The 22,544-nt window shown below is 40.1% G+C and overlaps 1 protein-coding gene and 1 long non-coding RNA gene across 2 annotated transcripts; both read right to left on the bottom strand.

The window, feature by feature from the left end:
- Positions 1-10,398: 10,398 nt before the first annotated feature.
- On the bottom strand, positions 10,399-11,220 carry LOC120568944. The gene is made up of 3 exons (XR_005640813.1): positions 11,097-11,220; positions 10,631-10,779; positions 10,399-10,464 (listed from the first exon to the last, which is right to left on the bottom strand). It is a non-coding gene; the product is annotated as an uncharacterized LOC120568944 (long non-coding RNA).
- Positions 11,221-20,343: 9,123 nt separating this feature from the next.
- Positions 20,344-21,511, bottom strand: LOC120568517. Its single transcript, XM_039816090.1, has 2 exons — positions 21,252-21,511; positions 20,344-20,807 (listed from the first exon to the last, which is right to left on the bottom strand). Exons 1-2 carry the CDS (start codon positions 21,509-21,511, stop codon positions 20,429-20,431), a joined length of 639 nt encoding a protein of 212 aa, XP_039672024.1. The 3' UTR covers positions 20,344-20,428.
- Between the last annotated feature and the right edge of the window lie 1,033 nt (positions 21,512-22,544).

The raw sequence follows: 22,544 nt of genomic DNA, 5'->3' as shown, positions 1-22,544 counted from the left end.
CTGAGACCTGGATTACACCAACCAACACATCCATCCCTCTTTCTCAAATCCCAAAAAACTTTTTCCATCTTCTCTATCCTGCTAGATTCCCCCAGTCCACCTCTTCCTCCTACCAACCCACTTTGTCAACTATTTTGTAAAAAGATAGATGACATACACTCTTCATTCTCCACCACACCTTCTGAAATACCTTACCACTCAACAACCAGTACTCTTTCTGCTTTCCCCCTCTATCTCCAAATCAAATTCTTACTTTGATTACCTCCGCCACCCACCACCTGCCCCCTGGATCCAATCCCTTCTCACCTTTTCCAGTCCATTGCTCTTGACCTCCTTCCTTTCCTCACCTCTCTCATTAAAATCTCCTTGTCAACTGTGTTTCGTTCCGACGCTCTCAAAGAGGCAAGAGTGACCCCACTACTCAAAAACCAACATTTGTAATCAACTCTCTACCTATCTCCACCAGAACAACCTTCTTGATCCCCACCAGTCTGGCTTCAAGGCCGGTCACTCAACAGAAACTGTCACTGAGCAGCATCACTACCGCTAAAGCAACCTCTCTCTCTTCCATCATCATCTTTCTGGACCTTTCTGCTGTCTTTGACACAGTGAACCACCAGATCCTCATTTTGACACTCGAGAATCTGGGTGTTTCAGGCTCTGCGCTCATTGCTGACATCTTACCTGGCAGACCGAACCTACCAGGTAACTTGAGAGGATCTATCTCAGATCCTTGCCCACTCAAAACTGGGGTTCCTCAGGGATCAGTCCTGGGTCCCCTCCTCTTCTCTCTGTACACCAACTCTCTCGGGTCTGTCATTCAGTCACACGGCTTTTCTTATCACAGCTAAGCAGATGACACCCAAATAATTCTCTCCTTTCCTGAGTCTGAAACTCAAGTAGCAGCACGTATCTCGGCCTGTCTGACTGACTTCTCTTCTTGGATGTCCGCACACCATCTGAAACTCAGCCTTGACAAGACTGAGCTCCTTTTCCTTCCAGGGAAAGGCTCTCCTACCCAAGACCTGACTATAACATTTAACAACTCTGTGGTAGTCCCCACCCAGACTGCTAAAAACCTGGGTGTGACACTTGATGACCGACTCTCCTTCACTGCTAACATTGCTGCAACCACCCGATCGTGTAGATACATGCTGCATAACATCAGAAGGATACGTCCCCTTCAAACGCAGAAGGCAACTCAGGTTCTGGTTCAGGCTCTAGTCATCTCACGTGTAGACTACTGCAACTCCCTCCTGATTGGGCTGCCTGCATGCTTCCTCCTGATTGACCGGCCTGCATGTGCCATCTGACCCCTGCAGCTCATTCAGAACGCAGCAGCTCGACTTGTCTTCAACCTCCCAAAGTTCTCTCGCACTACACCGCTCCTCCGCTCTCTTCACTGGTTACCAATTGCTGCCCGCATCCGCTTCAAGACACTAGTACTTACATACAGGGCCATGAACAGATCAGCCCCAGCTTACATCCAGGACATGGTCAAACCCTATACCGCAACCCGCTCACTTCGCTCTGCATCAGCCAAACTGCTTGCTGCCCCCTCACAGTGAGGGAGAACTAATCACTCAACGAAATCCCGACTGTTCACTGTCCTGGCTCCCAAATGGTGGAACGAAGCCCCCCATCGACATCAGGATGGCCAAAAGCCTACATATCTTCCCCGAAGGCTAAAAACCATCTCTTCCGACTACACCTCGGATAAAAAATAAATAAAATCCTGCTCATTGTGGGCTGCAGAGAACAATAGTACACAGCACAGCTGAACTGAACAGATTTTAACCTGGAATTCAGTGTAGATGAAAATCTCTCCCTGAATTCCTCTGGTGTCGTTCCTTTCATCCCTTGCGGCCGGGCTCATAATGAATTGATTGGGTCTGTTGTTTCCACCCTGTTATTACCAGAAGAAATAATCATTATTTGAACTGCTGTCATATAGACAGCCAAGTGTTAACTGTCTCTCCTTCAGTAGCAGTCACATCTCCTTCTGGTTGCAGCACGTTGTCTTTTTGGGCTCTGCATTCTGTAAAACAGCAACAAACAGAATCAGTGTGCTGTTAAAGAATCATATCAATGTTGGATTGATATCAAAGAAACAGAGTTGTGTTCATACCAAGGCTCATAGCAGCGCCAGCAACACTGAGATGAACAGAGGCTTCATATCTGCAGTGTGGAGTAACTCTGAGCTACAGCAAGTATAAAGAAGGCTGTGATCTCTCTGTTTAGTCTTCATCAACACTAAGGTGGTGGATTAGAAGGAGGAACCTGATCACAGCCCTGGGTTCTTCCCTACTGACTACTTACACCTAACACATTTTGAGCCTTTTCGTTTCTTAGTGTAACATTTCTTGTATGAAGTGGTCTTTGTAGTTTTCAACTGACATGGTTCCTGTTTTACACCTGGTGCAGATTCACTTTGTCCTCTAACGTAAAAGGTGGTAATTGTAGTGAACCTGTACATGCCTTTTAGTATTTATTTCTAGAAAGTTTGAAAGTAAACTGAGACTTAATATTTCAGCATCTTAAGTTTTATGAATTTTTTCAGAATGTTTCTTGAATGTAAAGTGGTAGTTTAGTATATTTTGGTCATCTGCAGCCGTTTGAGGTCAATTTTAAAGATCTGTTTTCATTGAATATAAACTACCGATTAATTAAGAGTTGTATCAGTTAATGTTTCAGTGTCTATTTTTTATGCAGATCAACATGTTGAACAATGGAAGGAGCTCATTGAGGCCTAATGGCCCACATGGTATGAAGAGGATTTAGTAGGTAAGTCAGTGTCCATTTATTTGTGGTCATGTTTGAACCACCATACAGTCGGTTTGTCATTGATGTGGATTTGCTGCTCATGTGAATCCTCCCACAGTGTTACATTAGCAGCTGTAACCACAGGGACTCTGATAAAACTGGAATAATCAGAATCCATCTGATAAGAAGCTGTGGTTTGAATACCACTTCCCTCCTCTTTGAAGAGTAGTCAGATATCTGTGTTCAGGTTTTTGTACAACCTCTTCTACACTTTGTATCACTGTGTTTCTAGACCACAGTAGTAGAGACCTGTGTCTGCCAGGATTAGTGTCTTTATGGTCAGTTCAGTTGAGATTTCTGATGTTTTGGATTCATATCGCTTATCTGGGATATATTCACCACTACTAGCTCCTTTCCAGAGTATAAACTGAGGTGCCTGAAGGTCAGAATGATGTCTGTACCAGTGGAGTTCAATATATTCTTCATTAGTCTCATATTCACATCTGAGTGTAACAGATTCTCCTTCTCTTTTATTGACTTCATTTCCTACAGGAGATATTTTGTTTCCAGCTATTAGTCCTGAAAAAGTAGAGAAAATGAAGTCATTAGACTAACATTGTTCATGAGGCTGAGAGGAAAAGACAGAGGAAAATGTCAACTGTACATTGTTACTCGGGACAGAAACAGCTCAACTGTTCAGAGATTTCTGCTCTGAACTGCAGTTTATATAAATCTTTAGAAAATACTAAAACCATATTCTCCTGTGTATCTTACCAAAGAAAAGAGCAGCAAGAATAATCCACAGCCAATGTTCCATCTCTACAACAAGGTTTAAATCAACAGGAGAAACTAGCTGATGTTCACCATTCAGTCTGAGAATTGTTCTCTTCACAGCAGCACTTATTATTGACTGAATGGTTGAACACAGTGTAGAAGTAGTGCACCTCCTACTTGATAATGTCGCCCTCTAGTGGAGGTACAACGTTCACTACAACAGTGTAGAAAAAAGGCTTCAGTTTAGTTCAATTTATTTATATATCACGTTTAAAAACAACCTTAGTTGACCAAAGTGCTTAACAAGATCAAAAAGCAACGAGATAATAAACAAACAAAGCCAATGTACAATGCAAAATAACTCACAGTAGAAAAAGAATAAAGTCAGTAAGGTCAAAATATCAAAGCTCAACTTGAATTGAAAGCCAATGAATAATAGTGGGTCTTAAAGTGTGAAGTGCAGGTTAACCACCAAACCAATAATATGTAAATAAAAAAAGTGCTCAATATGTATATATTTAAACATTTCTGTCTTAAAATGCGTTAAAATAACATTTATTGGGGTTTCTTCAAAGGTAGCATGTTTTTTACAGTAACTGGGTGAAGCACGTCATAAGAGGGAGTAGCAACCCATACACAGCAAATTTTAGCCTTTGGAATAAACTCTCTGGGAGTTCAAATCAACTCAATTTGAGTGTACATGTGTGACCATCAAATAAACTCTAGGACAGAGTTAAAGTAACTATTTTGTAGGAGTTGATCCTTTAACCCTTTTCAGGAGTTAAAACTGAACATTGTGTGGAGTTCAACACTAATCCCATGTAGAGTAAAATAGAACTCTAACCTTGAGTCAATTTTAATGTTAACTCCTTCATAGTGTTAACAATCAACACTTAAAGTATGTTTTATTTAACACTTATAGAGTTGATACAAAATAAAAGGTTTTAGGTGAAAAGACTACATAAAACAAAAAACAATACACCATTATTACTACAAATATTTATTTGTTTGGAAAAATCCATACAGTGTTTAACAATCCATGCTTGGATACTTACTTGTGTAACAAGTTATATTTTGAAAAGAAGTGCTTTATTTACTCACAGCATGAACATTTTTTCAGCAAACATTCACTTCAACAATACAACTTTCTATAACAACACAATGTGAATCACACCCGTAGGACATTTGGGCAATATACCATTATTACTACAAATATTTATTTGTATTGACAAATCCATACAGTGTTTAACAGTCCATGCTACATGGATACTTACTTGTGTAACAAGTTATATTTTGAATAGAAGTGCTTTCTTTACTCAGTGTGAAAAAATGTTTCAGCAAACATTCACTTAAACAATACAACTTTCTAAAACAACATAAAAATGTGAATCACACCCATAGGACATTTGGGTATCAAACGATTTGAAATGCTTTAATCTATCCCTTTCTAGAACCAAAACCTTCCTAGGGATGCTTTCACTTATTTGGAAAGAATGGAAATGGTCATGGAAACAAGTTTCATGTTCAACCAAAACAAAAACAACTTTCCCATTGTGCAAAATGATAGAGGTTAATTTACTGAACACTGGCATGTTTTCATCAGTGCTTGTGCAAACAAAGAGGCCAACACGGTATTCAACTCCACAATTTACCCAGTTTGTGAGGTTGACAGTGGCTTGTGTATCATCATGTGCAGATATGCAGATATATCTTCTGCATATTCTAGTGTCTCAAGTAAACACAGTTTGACTGGACCAGATTCAACTGCTTTTGAAGTTAAGCATTCCCAATGATAAGCTACTGCAAATTGGTGTTTCTTTGCAAGTGACACTGTCAAATTCTTATAGTTCTTCACACAATCTTTGAAAAATTTGTGTTTGGCTTCGAATCTCATAGTCCAGATATGAATGAGTGGTCCAATTTTTCGAATGCACCTTGGATAGTGGACCATGAAATGATGTTTTGGTAACAAGTTCTTTGATGGATACAGTTCTTTGAAGAGTTTGTGATGTTCAATAATCAGGTGCTTTAAGTACACAGTCATTCCTTCAGTGATTGAGTATGAGAACACAATGTTTATAATGTTCAGCAACAACAGCAACAAGTGCCAGTGCAAATCATCCTCTGGTACCAGGTCACCAAATATCAAAGGTATGTTTGTGATCAAACACAGTGTTTGTGATGCATTTAACCCTATTCCATGTCCTGCAGAGTCAAGGTTAATATTTGTAGGCTTGTTTTCTTTCCAGATAGCCATAGTTAAAGGCATACATCCTATTTAACAAGCTTTCTTTAGAGATGAAATGTTCAATCAAATAAAAAAATAGCAACTTCACCTCATATTGACCAACCCCTTCCAAAATATCATGCATTATGTCAACTGCATAATTTTCTGCAATATTGAAATATTTCAATGTATTAAGTATGCTCTTTCTCTTGATGCCAAATGAAGAAGTTAATGTCGGATCATATACCAAACTCATATAATGCTGATCATTCAGAACTTGTGATCTTAAAGTCAAACTTGGGTCATCTTCTGAGAAAATTGACTGAGCTGAAGATTTATCAATTAAGCAAAATCTACAGAAATAATTTGCACTAAATGACTCCAAGAACCCAAGAATGGTATGCATACCCAAGTTATCACCAGTAATTTGTGCAAGAGTGCCAAATACAGAAACATCAGCAAATGGTACTGCAACCCCAGTAGTCTCTAATATTTTCAAGTCCTTTACTAAGGGTCGCAGTATTTCATCAATTCCGTATTTCTTAGCATCTTGTGCATGAAACAATGACACAAGATGAATGTTCATTAAGGCAGAATTCACCCTGGGGGGAAGATTTCTAAGGATAAAGTAAAAGCAGCCAACTTTATGTATACCTTTTTTTGAACCTAGTGGATTTGCACACTCAAAGTCGTCATAGTACAGTTGGATTTGAAGGGCAAAATTACTACTCGAAAACAAAGGATGACTTTTGAAGTAGCTTCCATCACAGAAGTCCTCATATTTATCACACTGAGTACATGTTTGCATCATCTCACAAATACTTTCATTCTTGAAAATGAACTGGAGTGTTTTCAGTATGGGAATATATATGAACTTGTCATTGATTGGAACTTGCTCATAGGTTCCAGTTTTGCTATTTCGTCTGGTATCATACCTTACTCCTAGGCGCTGTTCAACTGGCTGTACAATATCCCATTTTTCCCTGAAATACTTCTTCCATTTGCTATCCGTATTCAACTGGCTAAAAAGGGTTGTCCATACTTTTAAAAGCTCTTCTACGGCTGATCTAGAGGGATTGTCAGCTGGAAGTAAGTTCAATACTTGGTCCTGAATATTAGACTGCAAATCTTCCACAAATTCCTGTAAATTTTCAATTGTAGAAAGAACTACAGTATTTGGTACACCGCTTCCCAAAAGTTTGGCTATGATGGAGGCACACATATCTTTGCTGTGAGTTGACAGTGAAGGGCCTGCTTCAACATTTTGGCATTGTGATGAAGTAGAGGGTGTTTCATCATTTAAGCACTCAGAATGATTGTGCAGTTGAGTGTCATAGTTGGAAGGGGTTTCATGAGGTACACATGTTGTTGTCAGTAGGATCATGTATCTTAATTAGATGTCTTCTAAATCCAGAATAACTTGAAAATTGCAAGCAACATCCTATTTGACCACATTTTAGTCTCAAATTTTTCCCAGAATACATTGCATGAATTAATTTGAGGTGCCTGAACAGAAGTAAAACTGTATCAAAGGATGGCGTAAAAGGATACATCTGAACATGTTTGCTGCTTTAGCAAATTAGTGCTTGTTTAACAGCTTTGCTCTTAACTCTTTGACTCTTGGTTTGCTTCTGTTGTCCCTATATCGATATTGTACAGAGTAGTCTGCAGGAATCTGTACAAGCTCGACAGAGCATCATCATATTGCACACTGAAAACAAAATGGGACTTGAACAGCTCATCAAATGCACCCAGAGATGTAGAAGACTGACATGGAAGAAGCTTTCTATCCAAGACTATGTAGAAGGTGAAAACCTGTGCTTTTGAAGTCCCCCGTGCCAGCAGATACGGCTGGGGGTTTCCCTTCTATCGTCATGAGATGTTCTTCAAGGCTGTGGCAAGACTGAAACACAAAGGAAAACATCTTCACATAAGCAATTAGTATTAAAAAATAGACAAAATTTGAAATTTAATTCTATTGTTTTGACAACCCTTGTGAAATTTAACCAAATGATCAGTTGCCTCCCAACACTGATTCTTTTGGGCCGCTTCCTTCCAGCTGGTTGAGGAGTTAGCAGATGGAGCAATACAAGAAGAGATGCCATGTCGCGTCCCACTCTGCAGACAGGGTAACACAATTTAATTAAGAATGCATTTCTTCACACTTCTACCTCGTGGAGGTCAAGGTTACCCATCTTCTGCTATTCATTTAACCTCTTAAACATCACTGCTCAGAGTAGGCCAATCAACACAAACTTGTGCTGGTTTTGGTGAATATTTCCACTTAAAAGAATAGCGCAGCTATTAAATCGAGTCTTATGTTTGAATATTTCAGAGTCAAACTATCACAGAGCTTCAATGAAGAGCTGCAACAACATGACAGCCTACAAGATGTAGGTGACACTGTCAGACAGGATTGTCCAACTGTATGTCCAGGCTGAAACCAAATTTAGTTTTCCCTTTTTAGTCAAAAGTAATGTTAATGTGTTATTCAAATGTATTAAGAGAAAGAAAGAAGGTCTTTATATCAGTAATGCTCTTTTTTTTGTAAGCAGTTGAGATTTTTTGACAACTCATTACTAAACTAATGAAGTATGACTGTTGTAGCACCTGGCTCATCAGCAGTGTCAGATTCTTCATTCAGGGCAGATTTCAGCTGTTTTTTCAGGAGAGATGTCTCTGAGGGTCCTGGCCTCTTGAATTACTTTGTCTTTAAAACTGGTGTTCCATTTTTCCAGGAACCTGGATGCAGTCTCTGCTCCAAACATCATCAAGAAGTCTTGCAAAATCTGATAAAAAAATAGGAAGACCTTCATTTAAATAACTTAAAGTAAAGCAAGTAGATTACATACACGTTTTTTTCAATTCACACTAGTTACTTACCAGTCCCTTAGTGTGTCCAAGAAACGAGGAAACATTTGAAGTATGTCTGCCGCGGCCGTGGGTCATGGAGCACCTTTTGCCGATAATGGAATGTTTCTTTCATCTTCTGGAAGACAAAGTCACCGGTCAGTAATGTGGTGAAGAAGAGACATGGCCTCCATACATTCATCTCCTGTTTGCTGGTCATCTATGGATCCAGATGTTCTTGACGATGTGGGACCTCCTTTCAGCTCCACTCTGTTACGGGATGCAGATAGGGTTTTGGATTGACGCTGCACAGTTTTTATACGCCACTCAAGAAAGCCTTTGTTGCTCTGCATGTCATAGAAATGTTCCTGAAGATAAAAGAGTATTTCTCGTTGGAAGGCAGACAATAACAAGTTTGTGATGGATGTAGTGTATATATGCTGTATACACAAAAGATCAACAAAGCAAAAATGGAACTGCCAACATTAGTTTACAGTATGGCTACAATGCAAACTCACATATCCCTTTTTTGAGTATGGGTCTTCAAAAATGGGAAGAGCTACGCAATCCCAAAGGCATGAAACTCCTTCGTTGCTTTACTTACAGCTCTCCTGCAAAAGCAAAGGTTTTGAATGTAATAGCATTCTTGCCTCTTCTACAAATATGAATTTCAGGCTATTAACATTAAGGGCCCTATTTTAATGATCTAAGCCCGGGGTGTCAAACTCATTTTCACAAAGGGCCACACTGGAAAAAGAGAATCCCACCAAGGGCCAGACATGTAGAGTTTTTGTTACGGCATGTCACTTTTTTATTTATTTATTTTTTTACATTTTGGTAGTTTTTTTTCCTAATTTTTTTTCCGACTTGTTTGTGGCTTTCTCAGACATTTGTCACCGTTTTGTAAATTTGTAGCATTTTCCGACATTTTTGTTGACATGAAGCCTACAAAAGTCATCAAAAGAGTTCCTTAGCCATCATAGAAATTAGCAAATCAAGCAAAACAATGATAAATTTTTTTAACAACAACCTGTTTCACAGCCTGATTATGAAAACTCTGCTTCTCGGGGGGATTTCTGAGTCTCAGAGTCAGAAAATCTGCCATATTCTGCTTTGAATGTCAGGTAATTGCAGTTTAAAAAAACACTTTCCTGTGTTTTTGGTTTGGCGCACAACTAGGCGGGCCAAAATTTATTGAGAACCCAAATTGATATACGGCCGGATCTAAATCTGCACGGGGCCAGATTTGGCCCCGCAGGCCTTGAGTTTGACATGTGATGTAAGCGACGCGGCGCGGAAGCCGCATGCCGCAGGTGTGTTTAGGCGTGTCCAAATCCACTTTGCTAGTTTGACGGTGGAAAATAGGTTCCGTGCGCATGGTTCTAAAGGGTTGTACCTAATGTCTTCATTAATCATAGGTGTGTTTTGGGCGTAACATGCAATAAACCAATCAGAGTGGCATCTCCCATTGGCGCGATCACTTCCCGCTGCCTCAAGATAGCAATACACCCAGAATGCACCCGAACATTCCTCCCTGTAAGACTAGCCACCCATGGGTGCAAAGATGGGCACAGGTGCATTTGCTACTTAAACGACGTGGACGCTGGACGGGAAATTGACAACTGTGTCGGTCTTAAACTAGCAAAGACACTTGCGTACGAAGTTTTGTGCTGCATAGGGTGCAAGATAGGACCGTAAGTCTCTATTCCCTTCCCTTTTCATGCATGTGAGCTACAATGATGTTCACCAATAATGCGCCTCCGGTGGAATCTTTCAAACCTCCAAGTCTCTTCATACTCTTTGATCACAGTCATCCCTGCAGGCTTGGAAGTGAGAATCTGCTCCACAGTCTAAATACAACCGATAAATACAAAACAATTAACAAACTAAACAGGTATTGCAATATATTGATCATACAGATAATTTGCAATGCGTTTCAATTCCTTAACCCAAATCTAAGCTTGATTTTGAGGTAAGGACAACTAAATAACTGTAAAAGTAAGGTTATAAATTTACATTTCTTGCACGGGTAAATTCCATGACAGGTTGAATCATTTGAAATCCAGCATCACTTGTGTCGCTACTTAGACTGCTTGAGATTGACAATGTATCTGTTAAACTTGGAGAGGAAGGCCCTTCACTTTCTCGCTGCAGGACAGGAACATCTGAGGATCACAACGACAGGATACAGGGCACATTCAATCAAAAAAATCAACCACCACAGATGGTAATTTTGTATTTAATTATAAATATTTTCTAAAAATCCTGCCTACCGAAGGTGTGTAAGTGTCACAAATTCTGTCAGGTCAGCACAGTTAGTCGTGTTTGTGAAAGATTCTAATAGTGGGATCTCTGAAATGCAGATACAGGAGAGTTCACATACTACTAGACTACTACTTTTTGGATTGTTTTGTTATATCAGCCAAACATTAAATATGTTTCTTTCAAAGTCAAAATACCAATCTCCCAAGTATCACCTTACCATTTTCAGTGTAGATGATAAAACATATTTCTTTGGCTGTTGCAAGTTCTGGAAAGACATCCTCGTCCACCTCTATGCCTTGCTCATCTGTGACTTTTAGTGGTGTACTTTCTGGTATGAGAAACTTCTGCGAACTGAATAATAACAAGCAACATTTCATTTAAAAATGTATTACTTCTTCCTCTTTTAAAAACTTTGTAAGAAAACATACATCGCTTACCTGCACTGATAAAGTCTGAGAAGCTGACGTCTTCCATTTTAACATATTTCTTTGTCCCTCCGCGATTTTACCTTTATCAACATCTTGGCCACTTGAGGAAAAATAAAACTTTATTTTGATAAAGTATTTTGTGTTATTCGGCCTTACACACCCAGGGGACGTTTTTTCGTGCGGTAAATTCGCAAAAAAAAAATAAATAATATATATATTTTATATATATATATATATATATATATATATATATATATATATATATTTTATAACTGTTGGTAAAGTTTAGCAACTGAGACGACCATGTCCTCGCCATTTACTTAAAAAATAGGCATTCCAACTCAGGAGACAAGTTGCTGGCGAGGCTGTTGTTTTAACCAGAATTGTAGGACAACGTATGAGGCATTACCTGTTTTATTCCTTCAGCGTAGCTAGGTAAAGTCATTCCTTCAGTGTAGGACAGGTCCGTTATCGCCCTTAGCCGCATTAAACTCTACCGCTTAACAGTAATCTAAAAGAAACAATGCAGGTTAATTAAATTGATAGAACTAGCAAAACACACAGAAACCGAGTAATGAGGAGTATAACGTTAGCGTTATTTTCATGCAGTAGCTAGCTAGCTAAGCGTGGTAGCTAGCGCTAAGTTACGAAAATGCCGACAAACCATGAAGTTATATTCAGCACTCCGACAAGTTTGGGCCAGGCATTAAACTCTGCAGCTAGCTAGCTAAGTTAGCTAGCAAGTTTTTCCTAGCAAAAAATTTACTAATGTGTTACACTGACAAGGTAGTCGTTAAAACTAAAGAAATGCGGTATATAAAGACAGTACATTTACAAGAGAGTCATTTACAGACTAACCTAACGTTATAGTTTGAGAAATAAAATGGCACATGTTACGTTACCCGCCTCACAACGAAGTCCAAGTGAAGGCTGTTCTGCCGGCAGCAACAAAGCTGTAACGCGCGTGGCGTTATGAATCAACACCAGTTGGCTAGTTGAATTACTTCCTCAACACCCAATGAATGAACCGAAATATAACACCATCAAAGAGTATCCCTGTACAAAACCTGTAGTCTAATTTAGAAAATAAACTCAAAAATCTAACACTTAACACTTTTTTGGTTTAACTCCATATTATTCAACTCCAGAAATTTGCTGTGTAGCAGGTACATAGACAGGCCAACAACGGGACAATTTTATCCATTTTCGCCATCTTATTCATCACTAAATTCACTTCTGAAAAAGTTTTAGGCGAGAAATTAACTGTTTAGATTTTGAATATAGGCAGTCTTGCAAAAATTGTTGCTAAATTGACAATTTGCTTCAAAGTTTTCGGAGTTGAGAAGCTCCACATAGTCGCCGACAACCAGCAGTAAAATCAGCCCACTTCGAGCGCTACAAACCTCAAAAGGCACCAATCAGCCTTCTGTCCTGGTGGACCCTCTGCCCTGTTTCTGATGTACTCGTACATCCCGCACAAACACAATAGTTTACCATTTTAGCTAGCTAGCTAGGTCTCCAATATAACTGCTAGCCTACTAGCCGTTAGACTCTTGGAGTCCCTCTTATGACGTCACACCCCGCCTAGTGGAAGGGAGGGGGAGTGCTTAAAACCACTGTAAAAAGTACTAACTTTTCATATTAAATTCAGCATTTTGTTATAAAAAGCCATACAAAACAATGGTGGGTGGCTCTAATCTTTATGTTTAATAAGCACATTGCTTAACTTCATGAAAAATTGAACGTGCAATTTACACTTTAAGCATGGACTTGAACGTTTCAATGGTCCGAGCTGTTCTTACATGAATAGGTAAACTATTCCAGAGGTTTGGAGCAGCCTCTGCAAAGGCTCGGCCACCTTTGGTTTATAACCTGGATCTGGGCACATCGAGGAGCATCTGATTGGACGAACTCAGTGCTTTGACAGGTGTGTGGACATGTAACAGCTCTGATAAGTAAGAAGGCGACAACCCATTTAAGATCTTAAAAACAATTAATACAATTTTAAATTCAATCCTGAAACAAACAGAAGCCAGGGGAGCGTGGACAAAACCGGTGTAATGTGGTCGCGCTTTTTAGTCCCGGTTAAAAGTCGAGCTGCTGCGTTCTGGACTAACTGCAACCGATGAAGGGATGACTGATCCAATCCAACATACAGTGAGTTACAGTCGTCTAAGCCGGACGTAATAAATGCATGTATGACTCTTTCAAAGTCTTTGCGTAGAAGGTAAGGCTTAACCTTAAGCAAGAGTCTCAGCTGGAAGAAGCTAGTTTTAACAACAGAACTAATCTGTTTGTCACATTTAAAAGCACTGTCAAAAATCACTCCCAGATTTCTGGTAAAAAGGACGAATTTGGGAGCCTAAAGTACCAAGAGCATCTACACAGGCACTAAAATGTTCAGCTCGCGACCAACACGCAATTTCGGTCTAATTATCATTAAGACAGAGACAATTCGGATCCAACCATATTTTGAGATCACTCAAGCAGTTTAACAACGGCTGGATAGTGTCCTTCTCATTGTTGAATGTCAGAAATATGTCTGTACCAGTGGATTGTAATATATTCTTCAGCAGTCTCATAGTCACATCTGAGTGAGACAGATTCTCTTTCTCTTTTACTGTCTTCATCTTCTACAGGTTATATTTTTTTTTCCAGCTATTAATCCTGGAAAAGGAAAGAAAATGCAAAAACAGCACTGGAGGCTTTTCTTGGAGGAAAAGATGTTTTTGCGCTTCTCCCGACTGGTTTCCGGAAGAGTTTGATATATCAACTGTCTCCGCTAGTTGTGAAGAAATGGAGGGTAAAGGTACGTCATACACTTCTTTGATCTGATTGGTTGATTTGGCCCGTCTATCGCCAACATATGTGGTGATAGACAGATGGTTTATCCAATTAGCTAACTAGTATTTTCGGCCCTTCCCAAAAAGTTCTCCAACGGAAAGTTCCCAGATGGATATGCCGAAAGCAAACACGAAACGATCCACTTGGTGGAGTCAGTTTAGTACAGAGCAGAGTCTGTCACTGCAGCAGAGGAGATCTGCAGATCCATTTTGGTTTTATCCTCACTCACTGAAACAGACCGCATTACTTTTCCTGATACCAGATGAGAGATGAGGAACTCTGGTGATTTTCCTGAATATTGTGCGATACCAGAAGAAATAATCATTGTTATCAGTTCTTCTTTCTCGACTGGAGTGAGTTCTTCACAGCTGTTACCTAAATGAAGAGATATTTTCTCATAGCATTTTATAAAACTCATTGATACAACAGATTAAGAAAATATTGAAATTAAAGATTTCCTCAATGCAGAATCTAACAAACCTGTTAGTATAACGGAAACATCAGATAAAACACAGTGCTGCAGTGACAGCATGTTGAATAAAGGTAATGTTGATGGTTTGTGTATTGAACTCTGTTGAATATAGAAGTTCCTCTCTCCTCTTAGCTCTGTATCTTCACCTCTCTGTTATGCTTCCACCGGTGGCAATATTTTGTAACATTTTGTTGTTGATCCTTCCAAAACAAGAATTACATAAAATTAGATGCGATGATTTAATGCTTGAATCACCTTTTCAGGGTTTACAAACACAAGACGGATGAAGTTGAAGTTGAAACAACATAATTTCAATACTCAATATCTTAGTATAGTTTAATTTGAACTGATTCACAGAATTTTGGGTTACAAGTGTAAACACACGCCAAGTGGCACTTTCTAAAGCTGCGAGGCAACCAGTTTTTATTGCAAGGCTACGGTTGGGTTTAGGAAACGTCACATGCGGGTTGGGTTTAGTAAAAGAAGAAAGTGACAATTGAGTTTAAGGAACGTGGAGCGCAGGACATTATTCCTGGTCTCTTGGGTGAAAGTCCTGTGTTGTGTGACCCGTCCTTCAGCCCAACCAACCTCCCCTCGTGGGTTTTCGCCCTTTCATACTCCGCTACAGCGTTAATTCATATGCATTTGCAAGGTAATGTAAGTCAATGGAGGCCAAAGCGCATGTCGATAAAAACACGCGAATATGCATCTTGCTAACATGCCAATAATGGCATACGAATTGGCATGTTATACATACGCCCAGGCCAGCTGATCTTAGATGGGCCCCCCAGCGCCCAGATCTCTTCTTTTTCCTTGTTCTTCCTCTCCTCTGCTCTTCCTCTCTTGTTCCTCTCCTCTTCTGCTCCTCTCCTCTCCTCTGCTCATCTTTTCCTCTCCTCTGCTCTTCCTCACCTCTCTTCTCCTCTCCTCACATCTCTCTCTGCAAAAGACAAGTGACAGGCATTGACAATAATGGTTAACATTAACAAACTACACATAAGCTATTGCCAAATACACTCTTCATATGTATTGGAATTCTGACACTAGCAGCAAATAAATAAATTTTAAATTTTTGTGTTTTAGGCTACTGCTGGTGTGACATGTTTAGATTTGAACTCCAAATGCCATGCGCCAAACTTTCCTTGTGGCAAAATCATCCATGATGTCTTTAAAGTCCAGTTTCTTGGCAAGTTGACGCTCTATGGAGAGCATTGCCAAACCATTGAGCCTCTCCTGGAACATATTAGAGCACAGGTAGTTTTTAATTATCTTCATTTTACTGAAGGCCCACTCACCTCCAGCCACAGTCACAGGCAGAGACAGGAAAATACGCAGTAGGACACAGGTCTCCATAAATGCTCTGTAGTCCCATTGTGTATATGGCATTAAGTAGGTCCAGAGATCCAAGACCGTCTTCAAAAGTTGCACTATATATTTTCTTTAAGTGCTGAATTTGGTCTTCAAGGGACTCTGTGAGGTCATTCTTTTTCCACGGGACGTAGAACTCGTCACATATCTTCTGCATTGATGAGAACCGTATTGTAGTTGAGAGATTATGCTGTCCATTGCAACCTTGAAACACTCTATCTCTGAATGGGGTCTCTGGGATTTGCTCCTCTGTCCCTTCCTTTTCTGACTCATCAAAGAAAAGTTCCCCTTTCTCTGTCTCATTTCTAACTGGGATTTAATGCCCATGGATGTGGCAACAGCAGTTTCCTCTGTCAGAAAACTATCCCATGATGCACACATGCAGGCAATCTCCTCCTCCAGTTCCTTTTATATTGACAGCTTGCACATCAAGTGAGATGGCTGAGGATTGGCTGGTAAGGATTCTACCCTCTATGCATTGTAACACCTTGACCCAAAAAGTGAGGAGCAAAGTTGACTGAAAGTAGGTCTTTAGACCCTGTGCTTCAGCTTTGGCTTCACTTGTGAGGTTACCTGTAGTGGTAAAGGTGTCTAATGCCTGGATCACACCGGGCAAATGTTTTGCCACTGGGCGCACTGCCTCTATCCGAGCACTCCATCGTGTGTCAGACAAGCTGTACAGAGAACAACCCAAAACTCTTCAGTGAGGGCTGCCACTGAATAGTTTGTACAGCTGATTGATGAAGCCAAAGAATATGTCTATTTCTGGGCAGGCCCGGACTGCATGGACACCAACTAGGTTTAACGTGTGAGATGCACATGGTGAGTATTTGGCCAACGGATTTTTATTCAATATGCGACCTTGCACTCCTCTCACTTTTCCTGCCATGTTAGCTCTATTATCATAGCACTGACCCCTGCAATCAGCTATATCTATCCCATGTTCACCTAGTGATTGTTCCACCATTGTGGTCATTTCCTCTCCTGTCTTCTTTGAAAAGTCCTTAAATTCAAGGAAATGTTCGTTTATTTCCCATCCACCCACAGGGGAAGTTTGACTGACATACCTCAGCAACAGTACATTTTGCTCCAAGTTTGACACATCAGGGGTTGCATCACACATTATGGAATAGAATGTTGTTTCTTGCTTTTCCCTCAAAATGGTGTTTAGGACACGCTGAGCACAAAGTTCAATACATTTGTTTTGGCTGTCAGGTGAAAGGTAATGAACTTGGAGTCTCTTTCCTTGTTGCTGGTGCTCTCTAATGTTTTGTAAATGGTCATTTAGGATACTGTCATACTTTGCCAACAGCTCATTATGCCGCAAGAACATTTCCATTGTCTGGCTCATCTTGTGTATTTGTGCGGACCCTGAATGGCAGATTCCTGAAGGCTAAGTACAGTGTTACATCCAGAAGATTTCTGTCTCCATCAACTTTTGTTGTTTGCTGTCAATTCAGAAGTCTGTAGGACAGAATGTTGTAGGTTCTTCCATTTCACAATAACAATGTTTGTGTGCACGGTTTCTTTCATGGTCTGGAAATCTCTCCTAAAACTTTCTGAATATTATATTCAATATTTTCATCCCATCTGTGGAATTTAGTGCACTAATTGACTTTCTCTACTTCAAAGGAGAACAACAAGCATGGTAGGCAAAATAAGGCCTTTTTGAGCTGCTATATAATATCCAGTCCCTTTCAATTTCTTTCCCCTCCCATTGTGGGATGTGGAATATGTCAAATAGTTTGGGAATTCCCTTCCCTCTGCATCTGCTGGCAATTCCCTTTGCCCTCTCTGAGAAAGGCGTTCGTTTTGCCATCACACATTCTAGTTGGCCATAATGTAGGATCGCTGAAATTTAGTGTGTGACAGTCTCTGATCCACATGCTCAGACTCTCCCGGCGGCAGCAGGCCCCTCCCACATTACTGTGACTCTTCTCTCTCTCTTCTCTCTCACTGGTAGCCTGACTCTGTCCCTCCGTTGCGTGGCAGCCTCCCGCATCACTCTCTCTGTCACCTGACTGCAGCTGGATCTCTCTCCTTTTTGTCTCATCATCTCTGATGGAGCTACCAAACTCAACTGTTTCTGTCAAAGATATTGTGTTGTGTCAGGCTTTATACAAGCTAATTCAGATTCAGATTCAGATTCACTTTATTAGCCATTTGCAGTGTAAACCGCATTGGAAAAAATGTGCAAGTAGCTCAAAGTGCAAAGTCAACACATAAGAAGACACAACATAAAACAGACAAACAAAGCCACATGAAACCTCAATATTAAAGCTGCGTAGGTAAGATTGTGAAGAGCCAAGACTTTGCCAACAAATGAACATCGACAACTTCTCAGTCCCTCCTCCTTTTCTGCTGCAGCCCAAACCGTCTCCTAAGCCCCTCCCACAAGGGTGTTTGACAGAACTGGCCGGCCGGCATGTCAGACAGACAACATCTTCAATAACTAAAACACTAACACAACGTTAACTTTACCCACCAACAATAAAACGATGCTAACTAGCTGGCTACCGTTAGCCATTTCAGCCTCACATCAGACCGACCACTGTGCATACGTTATATCATCCTCACCAACGTAGCTTTGTGGACTTTTGACTACTAATAACCAAGTGAAAGATAAATCACTCATGGTAATTATGTTACCTGTTGAGAGGAAATGTGGCTACATCTGCATCGTTCTTCAGATCTTTAAAATCCTGCAGCCACGCCACCTCTGAAAAGTCACTCCAATATTCACCGGAGTTTTGGAAACCTTTCTGCAGCTTGGGAGGGGAAGGGGAGAACGCTTATATATGCGTTGCCTGAGCAGTGATTGACAGGTTAGATAGACCCCCCTGTGGCCCTGATTGGAAGAAAAAAACGGGAGCGGTGGAATTTTGCCAATGGCACTACAGGCTGTAGGAGGTGCCAGAGGAGCTGTCTTTTTTTTTACATAATTCATGTAGTTCTACTGGATCATAGGGTCAGTTTCAGCAAATATGACAGAAAGTTAGTTTTATAAGACTTACCTACCGCATCTTTAAAATGCTCAATATTAAAATGCTATACAAGGAAATCCATACATAAATTTAAAGTGCCTAGTTTAAGGTGCTTTGTTCAAAGGAATCAGCAGCTTGTGGAAAGAAACTGTTTAAAGACGATCAGTAGAACATTTGGCAGAACAATACCTTCTCCCTGAGGGAAGCATCTCAAAGAAAGCCCCTGCTGGATGGCCTGAGGCACATTAGCCAGTTGCAAAGCTCGATTCAAAAGTCTATCTTTATATGTGAACCGCCAGGAACGGTAAAGAAGATTTCCCCCAAAACGCCTCGTCTAAACGGGATGAAAAGTGAGACTGCCATATGACTTTTGAAATGACAGAGTTGAAATAGAGCTCTGTTGGATGTCAGGGATTTGCTTCTCAATCAGTTATGAGGTATTGTTCATGAACATAATATCACACAGCACCTCATTATCGTCAGTTATTGTTGAATAAAAACACCTTTCCCTTTCATCTTTAGTGCTTCATTTTCTGTTATTGTCACCTCTACAAAAATCTACTCTGTATTATAACATACTATTCAACATTTAACAGTGTGTGACTCCCTCTGGTGGATGTTGTGGAGTATTGTCTTGTCTTTGCTCCAAAGGTTTTTGTACAGAGTTTTGGTGTTTCCTGTCACTGTGGGCTGCAGAGCACAGTAGTACACAGCAGAGTCGGACAGCTGAAGCTTCTGGATCTTCAGAGGAACTGACTTATCCTTGATTGTTGCATCAATTCTCTCTTGCCTTTAGAATTGTCAGTTTTTACAGAGAAACGTTGCAGCAGCATCTTTGGGTAATCATTTTCTTCTTGTTTGTACCAGTATATAGTGGGATTTGGGATACTGGTCTCAAATGTACAGTCAAGAGTAACTGTCTCTCCTTCAGTAGTAATGACATCTCTTTTTGGCTGTATCACACTGTCTTCTCCTTTACACTCTGGGTAGAAGAGAAAATGCAAAGATAGAGAGGAATCAAGGAAGATGATTTAAAGCAAAACAGTAGGTTTGAAGAGTAAATATTATGGATTTTCCTTTACTGCTGTTTTATGTCAGAGAAAACCATGTAACGCGTGTTATTTAGAATATACGCAGATACCAACAAAAATGATCTGTTTTTGCTTTTTGGTGCATTAAAACACTCTTTGCACCTTACCAAAGAAAAGAGCAGCAAGAATAATCCACAGCCAATGTTCCATCTCTACAACAAGGTTTAAATCAACAGGAGAACTAGCTGATGTTCAACATTCAGTCTGAGAATTGTTCTCTTTACAGCAGCACTTATTATTGACTGAATGGTTGAACACAGTGTGAAGTAGTGCACCTCCTACTTGATAATGTCGCCCTCTAGTGGAGGTACAAAGTTCAGTACAACAGTGTAGAAAAAGTCTTCCAGCAGCTTGTCAGTGTGTCAGCTTGTGTTTTTGTACAGAGACTGTGGGTTTGCTGTCACTGTGGGCCTCACAGCACAGTAGTACAGAGCAGAGTCTGTCACTGCAGCAGAGGAGATCTGAAGATCCATTTTGGTTTTATCCTCACTCGCTGAAACAGACAGTCCAGAGTTTGTTTCATTTTGCGATCCCAAATGAAAGATGATGAACTCTGGTGGTTTTCCTGGATATTGTCGATACCAGAAGAAATAATCAGTATATCCTGCTTGTTTGGAGTATCTGTAGGACAGAGTAACAGAGCTGCCTCCTAAACTGTTCTCTTCTTTCTCTATTGGAGTGAGTTCTTCACAGCTGACTCCTAAATGAAGAGACAGCTCTGTTATTTCATGTGGTAAAAGACTTAAACCATTATTCACAATCAGATGATATTAGGATTACATTTTTTTAAGCTGCATAGTCTAACATAATGTACCTGTGAGGATGGAGATAAACATCAGAGAAAACACACAATGCTGCAGTGACAGCATGTTGAATAAAGGTAATGTTGATGGTTTGTGTATTGATCTCTGTTGAATATAGAAGTTCCTCTCTCTTCTATAGTTCAGTAACAGCTCAGCTCCTCCCCTGAGTCTCTCTGTCTCCTCGTAGCTCTGGATTTTCACTTCTCTCAGTTACACTTCTAAGGTAAATTGATTCTAGACTACACCATGAAAAATGTATAGTTTAGCAGTATGCGACTCCCTCTGGTGGATGTTGTGGAGTATTGTTTTGTCTTTGCTCCAAAGGTTTTTGTACAGAGTTTTGGTGTTTCCTGTCACTGTGGGCCTCAGAGCACAGTAGTACACAGCAGAGTCAGACACCTTAGCTGAGATGATCTCCAGTTTAACACTTTTCTTTGACTTGTCAATGTGAGCTGAGAAATCAGAGCTAATTGGTTGAATCAACCCTCCCTCTGTGATGTAGAGCAGGAACTCTGGTCTGGATCTCTGGTATTGTCGGTACCACTGGATATTGTAGATAGTACCCTCATATGTACAGGTCAGGTTGATGTTTCTGTCCTCTGCAACATGTTCTTCAGTACTTTTTTGCTTTATGCTGTTCATGGAACCCAGGGCCGCAAAATTAGTATTATTCACATCAGTTATCATTAACTTACACAGATAAACCTCTAGTTATGAAATAACTGGTTAATATAGCAGGTTATATGAGACTTTGATCTCTGTACTAACACTCACCTATAAAGGGAGAGAAAAGTAAAAACAGGTAAAGCAACATGTCTTTGGAGTTGTTAAAGCCAAACAGACAGCAGATGAGCAATGTTCTTCCACTGAAGTAGAATGAGAAACTAAACAGCCTCTCTGATGTGCAGACCTTCTTCTCGACATCAAGCTGATTGTGCTTTTAGTTCCTCAAACATTCCTGCTCTGGAGACAGAAATAATCTCATTGGTTGAGTTAAATGTCAGTGGGCGGGGCCAGAGAATAACCTTTTCCTGAAAGGTGAAAAGATAAAACAGAAGTGAAGAGAAAGAAGACCTTTAGTGGATGTTTCTGATGTTGGTTGAGTTGTTGTGTGATTCTCTTAAAGTCTAACAGTGTGTGACTCCCTCTGGTGGATGTTGTGGAGTATTGTGTTGTCTTTGCTCCAAAGGTTTTTGTACAGAGTTTTGGTGTTTCCTGTCACTGTGGGCTTCACAGCACAGTAGTACACAGCAGAGTCAGACAGCTTAGCTGAGGAGATGTTCATATGGATTTGTTTGTCCTCCACTTTAATCTTCAGTCCAGAGATTACAATATTTCCTTCTTTTCCTGAAGCAGAGTGGGAGATGATGAACTCTGGTGGTTTTCCTGGATATTGTCGGTACCAGAAGAAATAATCACCAGATGACAATTCCAAGTATGTGTAGGACAGAATAACAGAGCTGCCTTCTAAACTGTTCTCTTCTTTCTGGACTGGAGTGAGTTCTTCAAAACTGACACCTAAAGGAAGAGACAACTGTTATTAGTTTACATTGCAAAATACATAATAAATAACTCACATTTAGATGTTATTGCAATTTAACTTTTTCAAGCTGCATAATCTAATATACCTGTTAGAATGTAAATAAATAGTAGAGAAAACACACAATGCTGCAGT

The sequence above is a fragment of the Perca fluviatilis genome, chromosome 11 (assembly GCF_010015445.1).
Source record: "Perca fluviatilis chromosome 11, GENO_Pfluv_1.0, whole genome shotgun sequence".
Classification (NCBI taxonomy): Eukaryota; Metazoa; Chordata; class Actinopteri; order Perciformes; family Percidae; genus Perca; species Perca fluviatilis.
This window is presented reverse-complemented; position numbering and strand designations above follow the sequence as displayed.